The sequence below is a fragment of the Spermophilus citellus genome (genome assembly GCF_964194105.1).
Source record: "Spermophilus citellus genome assembly, chromosome: 14".
NCBI classification, from domain to species: Eukaryota; Metazoa; Chordata; class Mammalia; order Rodentia; family Sciuridae; genus Spermophilus; species Spermophilus citellus.
Window position 1 is genome coordinate 74129735 of NC_138194.1, and position 19154 is coordinate 74148888.

Consider the following 19154-nt stretch of genomic DNA (forward strand, 5'->3'; position numbering starts at 1 on the left):
TGAATTTAAAAGTTAAGTAGTCTGGCAACTGACATTACAGCCTTGTTCAACGGATAACAATAAATTCAACTCTGAAACTACAAAAAGAATGAAGTGGATCTGATATGAATTCTATGGAAATGTGTCTGAAATAAAAAAGTGGAGTTAAAAAAAAATTTTACCAAATGTTGTAAATATTATTGACAAGATGTTTTTTCATTTGTTTTGTTTATCCATGTGCATATATCTTGCTACATATTGTCCTTTTTACTAAAAAGTCTAGTAAAAAAATAATTTCAATGAAACTAGAAATTTTTAAGCAAAAGAAAAAAGTCACTTCTACTTTTCTGAAATAAAAGGTGGTCATTGTGTTTGAAACTTAAGGCAAGATGATAACATATATTGTCTGATTAATGAAGGTCTGTGCTAGCTTTTCACAAGGATTTTCCTGGACAGGGAATTCTTAATATCTCTCAAAACTGTTTTAAACTTAGATATATTAAATAACAGCATGATGAGTAATGTCTTCAATATCAGTTCCTTTCACAATTATTTCTGGCATTGAGCTTCAATAAAAGTCAGAATATAACACTAAAGGCATAATTCAATAAGGTATTTTAATAGAAAGCATTACAGCTCACCTTATGAAGGACTTAATGCATTCTTTTTGGTACATTGATTGCACTTTCTTATTAAGTCTTCTCAGCATCTCTCTTTGTAATTCACAAGTGAAGAGCCTGAGGAACAGACACTAAGTTGTTTCCCATCACACTTCTAGTAAGATGGGTAGCCAGAACCTAAAGTTCAACTCAGCTCATGTGCTTAAGGATGAGGCAACACTGCATTCTAGGCCATGTAAAAACTACCTTCACGTGAACTAACCTGATATGAGGATGACTCTCAGAGAAAAAGGCAAAATGGACTGCATGTTTCCTACTGATGATTTCTTAATGCAGTCTATCTCAAAAAAAAAAAATTTTTTTTTTTTTGATACTGGGAATTGAGCCCAGGGTTGCTTATCCACTGAGCAACATTCCCAGGCCGTTATATATTTTATTTAGAGACAGTGTCTCTCTAAGTTCATTAAGGCCTCCCTGAATTGCTGAGGCTAGTTTTGAACTCACGATCCTCCTGCCTTGACCTCCTGAACCACTGGGATTATAGGCATGCTCCACTGTTCCCAGCCTCAAATGTTTTTTGATGGCTAAATAATAGTCAAATCAAAATTGGATAGTCTAGCAACTTTCTACAAGATAGAATGGGCTCACTGAAATAAGGTCCCCTTATTTAACTAATAGAAGACCATTTGTGACTAGATGATTCATGCACATTATACACATGATGAAAACTAAGGCTCCTTATCCCTAAGTTACCTACTTCTTCTCTCATAAAGCAACCATTGTAACTGGCTTCTGTTTTTGTTTGTTTGTTTGCAGCACTAGGGATTGAATCCAGGAGCATTCTACCTCTGAGCTATATTCCCCAGCCCTCTTTAATTTTTTTTTCTTTTTAATGGCTTTTTTTAATTTTTAAATTTTTTTATTGTTGGTTGTTCAAAACATTACATAGTTCTTGATATATCATATTTCACACTTTGATTCAAGTGGGTTATGAACTCCCATTTTTACCCCGTATACAGATTGCAGAATCACATCAGTTACGCTTCCATTGATTTACATATTGACATACTCATGTCTGTTGTATTCTGCTGCCTTTCCTATCCTCTACTATCCCCCCTCCCCTCCCCTCCCCTGTTCTCTCTCTACCCCCTCTACTGTAATTCATTCCTCCCCCTTGTATTATTTTTCCCTTTCCCCTCACTTCCTCTTGTATATAATTTTGTATAACCCTGAGGGTCTCCTTCTATTTCCATGCAATTTCCCTTCTCTCTCCCTTTCCCTCCCACCTCTCATCATTGTTTAATGTTGGTCTTCTTCTCGTGCTCTTCTTCCCTAGTCTGTTCTTAGTTACTCTCCTTATATCAAAGAAGATATTTGGCATTTGTTTTTTAGGGCTTGGCTAGCTTCACTTAGCATAATCTGCTCTAATGCCATCCATTTCCCTCCAAATTCTATGATTTGTCATTTTTTAGTGCAGAGTAATACTCCATTGTGTATAAATGCCACATTTTTTAATCCATTCGTCTATTGAAAAAAAATCCTTATTATTTTTTTTTGAGACAGGATCTTTGCTAAATTCCTGAGTCTGACTGTGAACTAACAATCCTTTTGTCTCAGCCTCTTGAGTTACTGAGATTACATGTGTGTGCCACAGTGCCTAGCCCTGGTTTTCTGTGTGTGTGTGTGTGTGTGTGTGTGTGTGTGTGTGTGTAAATATTCTTTTATATATGTGGATTTTTAAAATATATGTGTTACAAAATGGTAGCATACCACATGCAGTTCTGAATCTTACTTTCCCCCTGAAAATATTTTCTAGATTATTCTCTAAGCAGTTACATCAAGGACTAATTATTTTTAATGATTGAATAATTTCCATTATATAGACATGTCATATTTTAATCATTTCTTTGTTAGTTACTGTTTAAAGCATTTTCAGTATTTTGCCACTGTAAGTAGAAAAGAGGAGTAGATTCTGCCACTAATACTTTCACACAATGGGGGGGGGGAACGTAAAGAGTAGTATATCCTAGAGAGGGCTATTTGACACAATCTAGTTGCTTTTTTGAAGTATGTAGTCTTTGACCCAGCTACCTCACTTCTTATGGTATGTCATACTGATATGAAATGATGCATTTTTCTACTTACAGTGACAAAATATTGAAAAAACAATATATATCCAAGTGAAATAAAACATATGCCAACATAAACTTAGACACATAGATATTCATAACAATATTCTTCATAATATCCATAAATAGGAGCAATCCAAATGTCCAACAATTGACAAACAGATAAATGAAACATGATACATCCATATGGTGGGATATATTACTTGGCAATAAGAAGTAGTGAATTTCAAATACATGATACAAGACAGATACTACTCAGAAACATTAAATGAAAAAAGGCAGACTCCAAAGATCTTATATTGTATGATTATTTTTATGTGAAATGTTCATAAAAAGGAAAATGTATAGACAGAAAACAGGATCAGTAGTTGCCTAGGGCAAATAGATAAGAGGTTTATTTTTAAGGTGATGGACATGTTCAGAGATTAGGTTTTGATACTTAAGGTTAACTGTACACTTTCAACAGGTGAATTTTATGGTATGTAAATTATTTATCAATAAAACTTTTTAAAATGAGGCAAAGGATAGTTTACCAAAGTAGGTATGATACATAAGGAATTTTTTTATAGATGAAAGGGATTTATGTGGCTGATATAAGTTGCATAAAATAGAATCTACAGTGGAGGGAGAGAGAAAGAATACAACAAAGGTGACTAATAGGGTTGGCAAATCACAGATGATGTAAACTAGACTAAGAGCAAAAGTAAATTTGGAAGAGAGACATGGATAGGAGTAAGGACTTCTTTGTAAGGCAAGATAGGGAGAGGAGCTTGTATGTAGATTGGAGAGAAAAATGTGTGTTCATATTTGATGGGCAAGAAAAATGTGTGTTCATATTTGATGGGCAAGAAAAATGTGTGTTCATATTTGATGGGCAAGAAAAATGTGTGTTCATATTTGATGACCTCTGATTTTCTGGGTCATGTAAAGTAAATATGGCAAAGTAAATATGTTTAAGGGATAAATTTGGTACTTCAGCAGAATGATGACAGTTCAGACAACAAATGTAGGAAACAAAAAAAGGAAAACTGACTACATGGACAAATGAATTTTGAAAAGATGTTAGGGCTCAGCTGAGTTTATACTAATATACATAAAGCACTCAGTCATCAAGGTTATACCTTCTTCTCTATCAGTTGTAGTCTTCAATGAGATAGAAGCAGAAAAATATTGATGAGTTAATTCTCATTTACTGTATTTAAACTGGCAGAATGCAGGTTTTTGCTAAGATTGTTAAAGTTAAAATTTATTAAAAAAAACAAACATTTGGATATGTTTATCACAAACCAGTAAATTTCATGAAGATGTAAAACATATCTTAGAAAAATAAATTCAATTTAGTTAATCAGTGTTAGATGTAAATCATTGAAATTTGTAAAAATATTTATGGTTTACCAAGACTCACACAGAACTTAGAAGTGGTACTGAGCATAATAATGCTTCCTGATTAAATGTAATTCTCAAAAATAAGGAAGAGTAACTTACCACCTGGCTAAGTTCAGAATGCTATACTAAGGTACATAAATAGGTGGCTTATAAATAACAAAATTTTAATTCTTATAGTGAGATCAGGGTGCCAGAAAATTCAGGTTGTGGTGAAGAACCTCTCAGGATTACAGTCTGCTGTCTTTTTTTTTAATTTTTTTTTATTGGTTGTACATAACATTACAAAGCTCTTGACATATCATATTTCATACATTAGATTGAAGTGGGTTATGAACCCCCAATTTTACCCCAAATGCAGATTGCAGAATCACGTCGGTGACACATCCACAATTTTACATAATGCCCTATTAGTAATTGTTGTATTCTGCTACCTTTCCTATCCCCTACTATCCCCCCTCCCCTCCCCTCCCATCTTCTCTCTCTACCCCATCTACTGTAATTCATTTCTCTCCTTGTTTATTTTCCCATTCCCCTCACAACCTCTTATATGTAATTTTGTATAACAATGAGGGTCTCCCTTCATTTCCATGCAATTTCCCTTTTCTCTCCCTTTCCCTCCCATCTCATGTCTCTGTTTAATGTTAATCTTTTCTTCCTGCTCTTCCTCCCTGCTCTGTTCATAGTTGCTCTCATGATATCAAAGAAGACATTTGGTATTTGTTTTTTAGGGATTGGCTAGCTTCACTAAGCATAATCTGCTCTAGTGCCATCCATTTCCCTGCAAATTCTATGATTTTGTCATTTTTTATTGCTGCATAGTACTCCATTGTGTATAGATGCCACATTTTTTTTATCCATTCATCTATTGAAGGGCATCTGGGTTGGTTCCACAGTCTAGCTATTGTGAATTGTGCTGCTATGAACATCGATGTGGCAGTATCCCTGTAGCATGTACAACTATCTTATATTTGATAAAGGGGCTAAAAGCATGCAATGGAGGAAGGATAGCATCTTCAACAAATGGTGTTGGGAAAACTGGAAATCCATATGCAACAAAATGAAACTGAATCCCTTTCTCTCACCATGCACAAAAGTTAACTCAAAATGGATCAAGGAGCTTGATATCAAATCAGAAACTCTACGTCTGATAGAAGAAAAAGTTGGCTCCGATCTACAGATTGTGGGGTCGGGCTCCAAATTCCTTAATAGGACACCCATAGCACAAGAGTTAATAACAAGAATCAACAAATGGGATTTAATTAAACTTAAAAGTTTTTTCTCAGCAAAAGAAACAATAAGAGAGGTAAATAGGGAGCCTACATCCTGGGAACGAATTTTTACTCCTCACACTTCAGATAGAGCCCTAATATGCAGAGTATACAAAGAACTCAAAAAATTAGACAATAAGATAACAAATAACCCAATCAACAAATGGGCCAAGGACCTGAACAGACACTTCTCAGAGGAGGATATACAATCAATCAACAAGTACATGAAAAAATGCTCTCCATCTCTAGCAGTCAGAGAAATGCAAATCAAAACCACCCTAAGATACCATCTCACTCCAGTAAGATTGGCAGCCACTATGAAGTCAAACAACAACAAGTACTGGTGAGGATGTGGAGAAAAGGGTACACTTGTACATTGCTGGGGGGACTGCAAATTGGTGCCGCCAATTTGGAAAGCAGTTTGGAGATTCCTGGGAAAGCTGGGAATGGAACCACCATTTGACCCTGCTATTGCCCTTCTGGGACTATTCCCTGCTGTCTTTTCTTTGTATCTTCACATGGTTGAAAAGTGAGCGACTTTCCTGGGAACCTTTTATATATACACTTATCATGGCATTCATGAAGTAATCACCCTCTTGACCTAATTACCTCTCAAAGACTCCACCTTCAAGTTGAGGTGTTAGGATATCAAATTACAAATTGCAGGGAGGGGCACAAACTTTCTATCCTTGTTGCCATCTAAAAGATAAGTCCTTAAGAGGAACAGAAGGAAGCTTGGAACAAGAATTCTTCCCCAAGTAACACTTCTGAACCTATGGGTGATTGCTAGATATGCAAATACCTGGGTCCCTTTCTCATAAACACTGTGAATTAGGTGCTCTATGGCTGCAACCCAAACATTTTATATTTTTAACTAGTTATAATGCAGATGCTAATGGTAGAATGAGGAAGTTTTCCAACCTAATAAGAATTTAAAGGGAAAATGGTGAGGGGTGGAAAAGATCAGAAAAAAATGATTTAAAAAATTGACCAGAGGGTAGAGGCCTCGGGTGAGTGTAAAGCTTCAATTCCAGAGTTTCTAGACTTCATTTATTAGAATATTTAGCTCTTCAACTTCCTAAGTAATTCAAACATTTTCTTCAAATACCTTAATATATTGGTGATTCCAAGAAAGAGGGTTTATTTAATGCGTGGGAAAATTAAAAGGGCTATAAACAGACATGAGAGTGAGAAAATAACCAGATCTCACAGGAAAAAAAAAAATCGAATAGTAAATATCTGTCAAATGTGATATTCTCTCTCTCTCTCTCTCTCTCTCTCTCTCTCTCTCTCTCTGTGTGTGTGTCTGTCTCTTTGGCCCTATAAGTCAGATGTGTTCACTAAAGCGCTCCCTTGCCTTACAGGACTGGACTCACGGAAAGCCAAATTCCAATGTGAGTTCGTGTGTTATAATGAAATTTAAATGTGATTATTAATGCTTTATTTTCATGACGACTTCAGTCTTATTATTAAATGTATCTCTCCGCTCCTAAAACAAAACTGTGAGCTGCAGAAGTTTTATGTGGATTGTGCCCCTCCTCTCAACATACACATACAAACTTTTTGACACTATTTGCAAAACTCTTCTAGTCTCGCGAACTCTGTGTAACTCCAGCAGAAACTCGTCTGGGTCATTTGTCTCCCTGTTCGTCCTCAGGCAGAAGGCCAGGCGTCCTTCCCTCTCCCTAGCAGTCCTGAAAGTCCGGTCCGGTCCGGGACAGGGCGGGGCGGGAAGGGTAGGCTTGCTCCACTGGAGCCGGAAGGGTGGGGGAACAGCAGATGGGACCTGTCCAGCTTCCTTAAAAACCACCAGGTTTCTGACCTTAATATGTTCCGTTAAGAATGTGCCTATTTTGTAATCTAGTTGTGTTTGTCTCAGCCTTTATAAACCTCAATAAGAACTTTCTAAAAACTTTTGTTTATCTCTGTCCCCCCGATCCGCAGTTTCCCGATGGTCCGCTCCCGGGCGCGAGGCGGGACGCCCCCTCCCCCGCCCCGCCCCGCCCCCTGAGAGGCGCGCGGAGCCACCGCGCCCCGGTCGGGTCGGCAGGGCAGGCACGCCGGTGGTGGCTGCTACTGCTGCCGCAGAAGTCGTCCACCTCCGCGGTCCCTGCCCCGCGGCCTGCCCCGCGACGGCATGGACTACCTGACCACGTTCACGGGGAAGAGCGGGCGCCTTCTGCGGGGCACGGCCAACCGCCTGTGGGGGTTCGGGGGTGGCGGCGAAGCCCGGCAGGTGCGCTTCGAGGATTACCTGAGGGAGCCCGCCCAGGGGGACCCGGGTTGCCGGTCCCCGCCGCACCGGCCCCCGGCGCCGTCCAGCCCGGAGGGACCTGGTGAGCCCACCTTCCTTCGCCTCCCGCACGGCCGACGCGGGCTGAGGGCTGGGGGAGGCAGCGGTAGCGGCGGGGTACACGGCCTGGCGACCGCAGGTGTGCCGGGACCCGGGGCCGGCGACGCGGCGGGGCTAGCTGCGGGTGGGGTGAGGAAGGAAGGACTGGTTCAGTCTGGGGACTGAAGACTTTCGACTGCGTAGCTCTTCCTGTCCGGCTCTTCCTGCTTTCCTCACCTAGACTGGACTGACTTTACCCCGCCAAGTATTTCAAGGGTCTGATCCATTTTACCTCCCAGTGGGACGTGAATATTGAACCAATTATGACCGTCGTGGTTTTAGAGACTTATAGAACGCCGCCTCTGCTTTTCTTTTGGCTTGCGTCTCTCCTTTTATTTGATATTTGCCAACTGTTAGCATTCACTTCCTGACATAAAATAAGAAGCAAATACTACTTCGTGATAGAAAATGCTTCACTTGCACCGGAGCCTGATTGATTTTTGCATCTCGTACTTAGAAAGACTGCGTGTTATCTTGGGGTGGTAGAACTTTGAAACTTTTTCCCAGTTGAGCATTGTGTTAGTGTTCTTTCATCATAGTGACCTTGTCCTATTCTTTAAAAATATCAATAGCAAGATATTGACATCTTACAGAATTTTTTAAAGTGCTGCTAAAGGGGTATTAGGCAAAATACCCATGATCATATCTTTTCACTGTCATTCGCTTCCTTTAAAGGTGTCAGACCTAGTCATTTATATTTTATTTTTGTTACTTGTTTTAATATGTATTTAGGGGTTATGAGAGTAAATATATGAGCATTAGAGAGTTTAGAAAAAAATACAGGAAAGCGCAAAATATATAAAATTATCCCTTCTCCTGAAAGTAATTTCAAAGTAGTGAAACACTGAGAATATCCATTGATCTGTGTGTGTAGGTATGTAATTTAAGCTTTGGAGTTAGTGCAGTATTCAAATCTATTTTAGCATAGCTCCTTTAAATAATTTTCCTTCACTTTACATATAATATTTTCTTAATAGAATTCCTGCTTATGGAATTAGAAAGCAAAAATAGGGGAAAATATTGTCTGCTTCTAAGGGCTTTGGACAGATGCAGAATCCTTTCAAAGGTGAGAACAGGGATGAGGTACAGAATTTTTTTTTTATCTTTAGTTTTTATTCTTTTGGTAATGGGCTTTGAGCCCAGGGGCCCTTTACCACTGAGTTACATCCCCAGCCTTTTTTATTTTTTATTTAGAGACAGGATTTCACTAAATTATTTAGGGCCTTGCTAAATAACTGAGACTGGCCTCAAACTTATGATCCTCCTGCCTCAGCCTCTCTAGTATCTGGAATTACAGGCATGCAACATCAGGCCCTGTGAAGTTACAGAAATTTCAAGTGTTCAAATAAATAATTTTTTAAAAGAGTTTTCAGTTTCCTAACAGTTGATGTATAAGCAGCTTCTAGGTGGATGGAGAATTCAGAAATATGTAAGGTAACAACTAGAAAGCAGTAAAATTAATATATTAATAAATATGCTCAAATATCTAATCTACATCCAGATCTTTTGTTCATAAACATGTATTGAGCATGCCTCTATGTCTGATATTTTTCTTGATTGCAACTTTAAAAGCCAAAATTATTCTATTGAAGCTGCTTTATTAATTCATTGTACATTTGAAAAAAACTCTTGGTGCCTCCAAATGTCTGATAAGTTAGAGAGGCCTTATGATGTCACAGAAGTATGACCACAGTCAACTGGGCAGGTAAGCTAGTATTAACTTCTTGAAAGAATTTGGCAAGTTACTTATTCCTTTTGGGTCTATATTGTCTTGTTTCCTGTAAACAGGTTGGATTGGATGATCTGAATTTCCAGTTCTAGAACTTTTTTTATTTGGAGTGGAACTAGTGAAGATGATGGGTGATAAAGCTGGAAAATAGCATTTAGTGGTAAAAACTAAAATTAAGATACTGCCTTCTGAAGACAGTTCAAAGAATAAGTGTTCTAGCAATCACTTGATCATCCTTTGCAGTGTTTAGACTAAGTTTGGCTTCCCTAAGTTTCTCTGACTTGAGAGAAGCAGCATGAATATATACAAGTAAAAAATAAACGGTTCTTTTTAAATTTCTAGCCACCCTTTGCTTAAATGAGAATTCTATTCTTTGGAGCTGCATGCCAGATGGGTTGTGGCTCTTGGGTTGATTTTTGCATTTGTGTCCTTTTGAGTACGGGTCAGTTTATTTGAAGGATATCCTTTTGCCCTATATTTTGTGGCTACCTTTATTTCTGTGTGTGTGTGTGTAGATATATATTTAACAACTGCTTAAATTACCTGCTGACATTCTTCCTTAAATTCTTGAAAAAGTTCTTAGTATTTCTTTTACAAAAACTTTCTCACTTGTAGTTTGGCTGCATTCCAAGGCCCCATTTTTGTTGCTCATGATCTTGTCCCTCACCATTTAATCTTCAGTAATGATGTTGATACAATAGTTTTCACATTGACAGACTAAGGGGAGAGCAGATAATACTGGTTAGTGCTTCTGAAATTCTATAAACAACCTACTTACTGGACTATTAGTATTGCCACCTTATTCCTGTCCATGATGGCTGCTTTTGCTTTTAGTGTTTGTTCACTCCAACATTATAGCCCCCTTAGGAAAACCATAACTGAGACTTGGACATATTAAGGAGATTGTCACACCATTGGTCTTATTAACAATTGCAAAGAAAACATTTAAAAATGCTTCTTCCTGCTTATATTAGTATTTGATTTAAAAAAATTGTTTCAGTTCTGTAGTATTCCTGTTTGGGATGGGACCATAGCACACATTGCGTAGTCTTTAAAGGTATTCACTTTACTAGATCATATTTTAATAAATAAATAAAGATCAATAGATTCATTTAGAATTTTATATAATATGAACATGAAACAGCTTTTATCAAAACTATTGTTATGTCAACCTATTTTCTCAGTTGGTGACAGAATCGTTTAAACATAGTTCAGCCCTGTTTAAATTTTCTTTTGATTTATATTTAGCAGTTTAAACAGCTCCTTTCAGTCATTTCTTAGTCACTTTATTTTAAAAATTAAGTCTCATATTCAATTTAAAACCTATCTCCCTACTAATTTCCATTTCTGTTTAGGTTTGAAGTAGAGGAGAGGTGTTGTCTAACTCTTAAAAATTCCTGCCCACCCTGTCCTAATGAAGAACTCCTTTGATGTTGGGATGTGAGAAGGGAAGGAGTCTATTTTTCCAATCTAGTCTTCCTTTGCCCCTTGGTGGGAAAGTATAGTAGTGGATAGCATCATGGAAGTAGTAATGAGACCAATTCTGCTAAGATTGCTATTCTGTGTACAAGTGCTGACCTTAGTAGTCAGCAGTTGTTTTAACTTTGAATGTAGGCCTTAAGCATTTTTATTACCAATCACAAGATTTTAGTTGCAAATTGTTGATTAAATTGGTCATCTAAACCTGCTGCTACATAACACATTGATGAGTGTTGTGTGTCTATGTGTATAAATAGAGTTTATGAAGAATGAAGTAAAATAGGGACGTTAAAATTTTATCACTTGAATTATTTTGCATCTCAGGGAAAAGCTTTAATACTTTTTCTTAAATCAGTTATCCCTGATGCTTCTATTTTGTGAGTTAGAATTTTAAGTAGGTTTCTTTTTACCTGGGTATTTTCCCTGCCTCTTACTTTGATAAAATATATTTTTTTAAATTATTTAGTATTTGTGACTGTAAAGGTATATAGAGCTGAATTTAAAAGGTAGCCTTCAAGAAGCTTAATCTAGGAACAAAACAAATTATATTTTATTGACTTTAAATTTCAAACTCATTAAGAAATTATGTAATGGGTTCTTTTTTTCATATTATAGCACAAAAGTTCTATATACTGAATGTGTATATACCTGAAGGAGAAGCCTGAGGTTGATATTCTTCTTAACAATTCACTTTTGATAATAATGGACAATAAGTAAACCAAGACATGGACTTCTGATAATAGTCAACATTCTCTTTGGCTGCTCTTGAACTTTGGAGCCTTTATTAAATAAAATAAAGGTTACTTAAACACAGAACTGCAGTACCATGACAATTGAGATGACTTAAATGACTACTAAGTGATCAGTGGATGAGTAATGTATAGAGTAGATACATTGGACAAAGGGAATATATCTGTTACGGGATAGAACAGGATGACATGAGTTTTATCATGCTGCTTGGAACAACGTGAAGTTTTAACACTTTTTATTTCTCGAATTTTTCACTTAATATTGTTTGAAATGTAATTAACTGGGGGAGTAGCTGAAGCTATGGAAAGTGAAACTGTCTATAAGGTAGAGAAGGGACTACTCTGAAAGGTCCTTTCATAGTCACCTGTTAACTTATATTAAGAAATTCTTAATAAATTTTATTCAATGAGTGCTACTAATACAAAAAAGGAACATGTTTTTAAGTGCAGACAAATGTTGGAGAAAGCCCCAAAATTTACTCTTGTTTTCTTGCAATCAGTAAAAGAGGGAAATGTGACTAGACATAAATAACATTGGCCCTAATATAAAGATAAACTTGTTACTTAGGCAGGCAGGAGAAACACAGCTATCCACAAACTAAGAATAAAGAGAAAAATTTTCTCATGGTACTCTATAATATAGCAAAAAAACAAATATAAAACCTTATCACTTTAGTATGTGCAGATTGCAATTTCAGAAAGCTATTTTTTAAACACTATTCTTAAATTTAGGTTAGTGGTATAACTCCAAAATAATAGTTAGTAATGGCAGTTTTGTATGGGGACAATATCATCCAAATGTGCAGTTATTTCATAGTCTGAACTGAGGGATAGGGTTTTAATTTAAGTATAAATTTTCAATTTTATAGTCAAGGCTCTGGAGTTTGTATTTTCTGAAATAGTACTAAAAATTTTCAATGATGGAAATGTTTTTGTATCTGTGATATTTAGTAGTATATGACATCAAATGTGGCTAGTACAAATAAGGAACTGAATTGAGGAATTTGGATTCTGGATTCAAAGGAAAAGTTATTTAATAACATTTATTAAAGCATGATAAGAGATTTTAGGACTGTTGCCATAGGTATATGGGCTGTGGTTGTAGAATTTCACAATGGGGGAGAGAAATTGGGCCTAATTTCAAATATAGTATGGGCAAGAAGGAATTTATAGCCAAGAGGTAAGGTGGGAGTAGGTGGATGGAAAATTACGAAGAGGTAAGTAATAACAGGAGTAAAGGGAATTCTTGTTGGAAAAAAAAAAAAAACAGGATAATCAGACTTCACCTCTGGGGTGCAGAGAAGGATGAGATTCCTGATCTTCTGTGGAAGGTGATCAGATATCTGGAGGTAGAGGGTATTCCAGTTAAACTGATTTAGAAGGTTCTTGCTAAAATTGGATTTTACATGGAAGTGTACAGACAAAAAAGCCTTTTTCTTTTTTTTTTCTTTTGTGTAGTAAAATGGATGCATACTATCTATAAAGGAGTTCTTGTGAAGATTAAACTATAAATCACCTTAAATTTAGTCATCCAGAGAAATAATTAATATTAGGGTAGCTGTTACTACTGGGATCCCCTCTATGTGTATATAACTATAGCAAGGATGAATGAATACAAGGAGGAAGTAACAGAATGAAAGATCATACTTCATTATCATGAGAAATTAATTTCTCAAAGTACATCTATGAAGTTAGGTTGATTCTCAGAAAAAAACATTAACAGGTTGGTAACCTGTTAAAAACATCAACAGATCTTTTTTTTTTTTTTTTTAGTTTTAGGTGGGCTGTAGTAAACATGATTTGATATGAGATTAGCAATTTCATCTCCCATTTTTTCCTCACATCCTGATATTTCTCATTATATTATGTTTACATTTTCATGTTTGTAAAAAATTTTTTCAGCTTTATTTTTATAATTAAATTTTTTCTGTTCTGTATTTCTTAATGACACTTTCAGCATCTTGAGCCCATATTTTGATACAATTGACATACTTTAACTCTTGTGGTTTCAGTAAAGTGTTCTCATGCAAGAAAGACTGTTTTCTTTTTCGCTCTGGAAAGTAATTTGGTTTTTATACACGAATTATTGAAATAATTCTTATATATTCAAAGAACAATAATTTAACCAGGAACAGAAATGGGAATAGTCAGACTTGTGTGCCTGCCACATATGTGTATATGGGCAATAATCTTTTAGGAATTACATTTTTCCTCTAGATTTCATGTTGATGGAGCAACCCCTTTGTAGAACATCTCTGGTCTTGAGATAGAGTGAAAAGAAAACAAATTTATTGTCATCTCTATACAGTTCTCGTTGGAACACTCATACCATTTCTGTTCTTATTCCAGTGGCAAAGCAAGTCATATAGATATGTGTAAAATCAGTGGAATGATGAGGTGTATTTTATATTTCTCCACAGGGAGAAATACAACATAACCATAAAATATAGTCTATCACAATGACTAATTTAGAAAATTTGCTTAGAAACAATTATATTAGTTTGACAGAGATTTGAAAAATGTTAGTATTAGCTGTCATTAAGTAGGAAGTTTTTAGTAAATAACATTTATTTTGTCAATTATCCAATCAACAGTATGATTCCTTCAAAATCTCTTTTACGGTATTTCTCAAATTCATTGTGCATACAAATCAATCACAAATCAGCTGGTCTGATAAAGAACCTGAGATCCTGCATTCACAGCAGGCTCCTAGCTGATGCAATGCTGCTGGTTCCTGGAATATACTTTTAAGTAGTAAGGCTTTTATATAGACTTTTATATCATGGCACTTTCTCTTAGATTAGGGCTGCCAAAAAGCCCTTGGTGGCCCTTAAATGTTAATTTAAGGGTTGGATGGAGGAAAAAAGGATGCTGAAAGGTGGATATTAGTAAGTAGGAGACAAAGAGAGGTGTAATGTTTCCAAATAAAGGTATAGAGATGCATGCAGAAGGAATTGGTTGGAAGCTTCACAGAGTTTAAGTAAAATGAAATTAGAAGAAAAAAATAAATCCATCAGGCGGGCCACAATGGTGCACACCTATAATTCCAGCCAATCAGGAGACTGAGGCAGGAGGATTACAAGTTCAAAGCCAGCCTCAGCAACTTAGGGAGGCTCCAGGTGATTTAGTGAGACTCCCTCTCAAAATAAGAGAGACGTTGCTCCATTCAACCCCAGCACCCCCTTCTCCAAAAGAAAAAAATATCAAATAAATAACTTATTTGTTCCAAAGCACACGTAGTGAACTCTGGGGAACAGAGAAGTGATTTCAGCGCATTGTGGAATCAGTAAAAGATGGAGCAAGGACACTGAAAGATTTGTACTTTCAAAAGTTCAACTATTAAAAGAAACAGATGGGGTAACATTTTAGAGAGGATGGGTACAGAGTTGAAAGAAAATTGAAGGCTTTTGTTTTGTTTCCTTTATGAATAAGGAGTCAATAGAGAGTGAAGAGTCCAAAGTACAGACATTTTTCCTCCAGTACCTCATGATAGAGAGGATCAGTTAATCAGAAAAGCTATAATCAGTATATCTTTTTTAGTTCAGAATATAGTTTTAAAGTATTTATATTATTTGAAATGATTCTATATTATAAAATATACAATCCATATTTTTAAAAAAATCATCAAACTTTTTTTCAGTAGCTACTACCGAAATTATAATGTTCAATTATAATAAGAATTTTTAAGTACATGGAAACTAGATCTCATATTAGTTTAATTGTTGATTTCCAGGCTTGCTCTCATCCTCCAGTTTTACTTTCCCATTCTATTATCAAAATGATCTTTTTAAAGGTCAGATACTGCTTTGTTAATTTTCTGCTTTAAATTTTTGAGGACTTCTGAGCTTGGTAATAGCATGCTAGATAATTCAGACAACCCCCCTGAGAACAAAACACTGGGCCAAAATAAAGCAAATTCTATGAAGGATATTATCAGAATGTTAACTGGTATGACTAGGTTAGGGTCTGAATGAAGACACAGTGGTCTAAAGAGAAGGCACCTGTCTTTGAGGTTTTCTTTTTTCTTTCTTTCAAAAGCATTGATTCCAGAAAAGAGTTTTAGTGCAAGGCCCACTATAGGGAAGAGGGAAGAATCTCTTGTACTTTGAACCCCAAATCTTTTAGCATTTGGTGAAAGATTTTTAAATCAAGAGTAAAGTCTGGAGATACACTGGTAGAATTATGTTCCTAGAACACAAAAGGCCCTTGGTTTGATCCCCAGCACCAAAAAAAAAAAAAAAAAAAAAAAAAGATTGTAACCAAAGTAGATAGGCTCTTGTGGTGGGATAATATTTAGCTTCATCAAAATTTTTACAATTTCATTAAAAAAATCTGGTATTGCTAATATCCTCGAGTACTTGATAGACACAAACATTAATACTCTGGAAAAATATAGCTCTGTATATCAAATTATTTCTATAGAAAATTTTGCAGATTTAGTATTCAGCACACAAACTCTAATTAGGTACATGGTGAAACAAGATATAAGAAACAGCAGAGACTAGAATCAGCCCTATAGGAACTTTAGATATAGTTATTGGATTTAGTATGGCTCTGTTGAGAATTTTCAGCTAATTGAGAATATTATAAACTATAAAAAAAGAAAAATGCCTATTTTATAACTGAAAAATATAATTCCCCAAATTAGGACTTTTGTGGATGGATTTAAGAGCAATCTAGACAACACAGAAGAATTAATGAATTAGAAGATAAGTTGGAGGAAAATATCCAGAATAAACAGAGGACAAAAGAATGGAAAATAGAGGAGAGGGTAAGCTCAATAAAAGATTTAATGAGGACTTATAACATAGGAGTTTTGAATCCCTGAAGGAGAAGAAAGAATGGTATAGAAACATTAACGAGAGAATGACTGAAAACTCCAACGGAAGAAAGACTTTATTTCACAGATTCAAAAATCCCTATGAGCCACTGGTAGAAACCACACTAAAGACCAACAACAACAACAACAATAAAATCTTAAAGTCAATTCAAATAAATAATCCCAAATCTTTAATGATTTAGTATTAAGATTGATATTGATTTTCCACCAGAAACAGTCGCAACTGATTTTTATCTTTAAAGTCTTAAAAGTACTTGCCATCCTAGAATACTGTGACCTATGAAATTACCGAGAGGTGCAATAAAGGTGATAGCTATGAGGATAAAAACTAAATGTTGAATGTTTAAAAATGTTATAATTTCTTATGATTTTATATACACATGTAATAAAGGTACATAACAAAATATTGCATGTAAATCTTGGTAGTAACACAGTGAAAGGAAAACAAAATTACTACTTAATATTAAACTCTAATTTATATGTTAGTAATCCAAGCTGTAATCCAAGCTGTAATCCAAGCTGTAATCTCTGGAATGACCACTAAAAGAATTATTTAATTGTTGATTTCCAGGCTTGGAAATATGTAACTTCCAGATTAATGGTAGGAAAATGAAAAATTAACAAATGCTAATCCAATGAATACAAGAAAGGAGAGAAGATTAACAGAACAAATAGAAATAAAAAGAACCTACTTAGAGATATATCAAAAGCATACAGATTCAGAAAGATTGAGATTGGAAAATAAAGGCAAAAGCTAATGAAAAGAAAGTTGGTATATTAACATTAGACAAATCCAGCCTTAAGTTAAAAATTCTGAGAAAATATTCAATTTTCCAGAAAGATATAATCTCATGAACCCAACAATATGGTCTCAAAATGCAGAAAGCAATGTAGAAGAGACATGAAGAATTAAAGAACTCATAGTCATAGCAGGAGATTTTAACAGTATCCATCAGAAAAAGCACACAAAAATAACTCAATGCAGATATTGAGGTTTTGAACAACAGAGTAGCAAACTTGACCTTCTGCATAGGGACACTGACAAAAAAACACTACATCCAACAGGGTTGTATATGTGGTTTTTTTAAACTTTTGCTAAATTTACATATAGTCATAAAGCAAGTTACAACGTTTTTTCAAAAGTTTGAATTTCTTTTGAATATTTTATTTTGCCACCTAATAATTTATCTAGAAATCAGTAACAAAAGATAAAATTTTTAAATTATCATTGGCAAATTAATCAGTACTATCTAAATAGCACTTGGTTGAATGAAATTTAGAATAGAAGTCAGAAAATATTTAGGGTTCACATGTTAGAAGACCGTGTCAAAACTTGTAGTATTCATTGTAGAAGAGAACATATGCATTACATAATTAAGGTTTTGGCTTTTGGTAACACAGATAAAATCTAACTCCCTTTATCTTTCCACTATATCAAGGGAAAGTCTTATTTATTCATTTTATCAAATATTTATTGAACACCAGTAGTATGCCATGCCTAATACTATGTGCTGGGTATGCAACAGGCTTTCTCAGCCTCTGTAGTATTTACATTTTGTGACTGATAAATCTTTGTTGTGGGAGATTGTCCTGTGCATTACAAAACTTTTAGCATAGCCATGACTTCTGTACATTAGGTAACAGTAACATGCCCACAATTTGAGTAAGCAGAAGTCTCCAAGCTTTGCCTGCTGTTTCTGGGGGTCAGGGAAGGCAAACATCTGTGGTTGAGAACCACTTGTCTGTATTGGTGTAACTAACAAGTGTGTCTTCTGCCCTCATGATGCTGATAATCTAGTGAGTAGTTTTAAATAGCAGAACAGTTATTTCAGACTGAATTGACTTGAGTTTGAATTCCATCACTATTTTTTGTTGTTGCTGTTGTTGTATAGTTGCTGTTAATTTCTCTGTCTCAATTTCCCCAGTTATAAAATGGAGATAATAATGATACGTATTTCATAGGGTCAATGAATTAGAGATAATATATGTGAAGTACTACAAAAGTGCTTGGCGTGTAGTAGACAGTTGGTAAACATCATCTGCATTTTATTATTAAATAGACCACGGTGAGTATGTATTTCTAAACTGCAATAAATTTTGTGAGGAAGAATAGGGCTCTTCCTCTCCATGCTCCCAACCAGACTCATATTTGCTGACAGTTGTCTTTAAAGGATACTTTGAAGTTACTCAGGAAGAGACTGTACTTATGTAACAATGGTGATCACTCAGATACTGTGATTCTGATTGTATTGTTTTTTGATAGACAAAGGTGAACAGTTAATTTTGTTCTGGCATTTATGTTTATTAAAAACCTAATATTGATAATTAATACTTGGAACTATTTTTATAATAGATAAAATTGTTACAAAATGTTTTATAGTTTTAAATTATGAAATATTTCAGTTTGTTTTCAAACTTTAAACTCTGAGATTATTATATTAATTTATTTTCTTTCCCTGAATGGCATTCCATGGTGAGCTCTTGAAAATTAGAGTAATTGCAATTTTCTTGTGATTAAATGTGTAATTAACCTTGGTAGATTATGAAACACGGGTTCAAAAGCTTCTAAAGTTGGAGTGTTCC

The 19154-nt window shown here is 35.3% G+C and overlaps 1 protein-coding gene across 6 annotated transcripts in view; it reads left to right on the forward strand.

Moving 5' to 3' along the window:
- OXR1 (oxidation resistance 1) overlaps window positions 1-19154 on the forward strand; it is a 116835-nt gene that overhangs the window by 31198 nt on the left and 66483 nt on the right. For 3 of the 6 annotated variants that reach the window (XR_014018864.1, XM_081266861.1, XM_081266862.1), the window contains exon 1: window positions 7393-7718. The exons of 1 other annotated variant lie outside the window; for it this stretch is intronic. Coding sequence is in view for 3 of the 5 variants with exons in the window: in XM_081266861.1 (XP_081122987.1) it covers window positions 7520-7718 (199 nt within the window). In the remaining 2 variants the exon portion in view is untranslated. Of the gene's footprint in view, window positions 1-7390; window positions 7719-16379; window positions 16503-19154 lie in introns of those variants that run through there. 2 more of the 6 variants (XM_081266863.1, XM_081266865.1) reach the window with 2 other exon arrangements.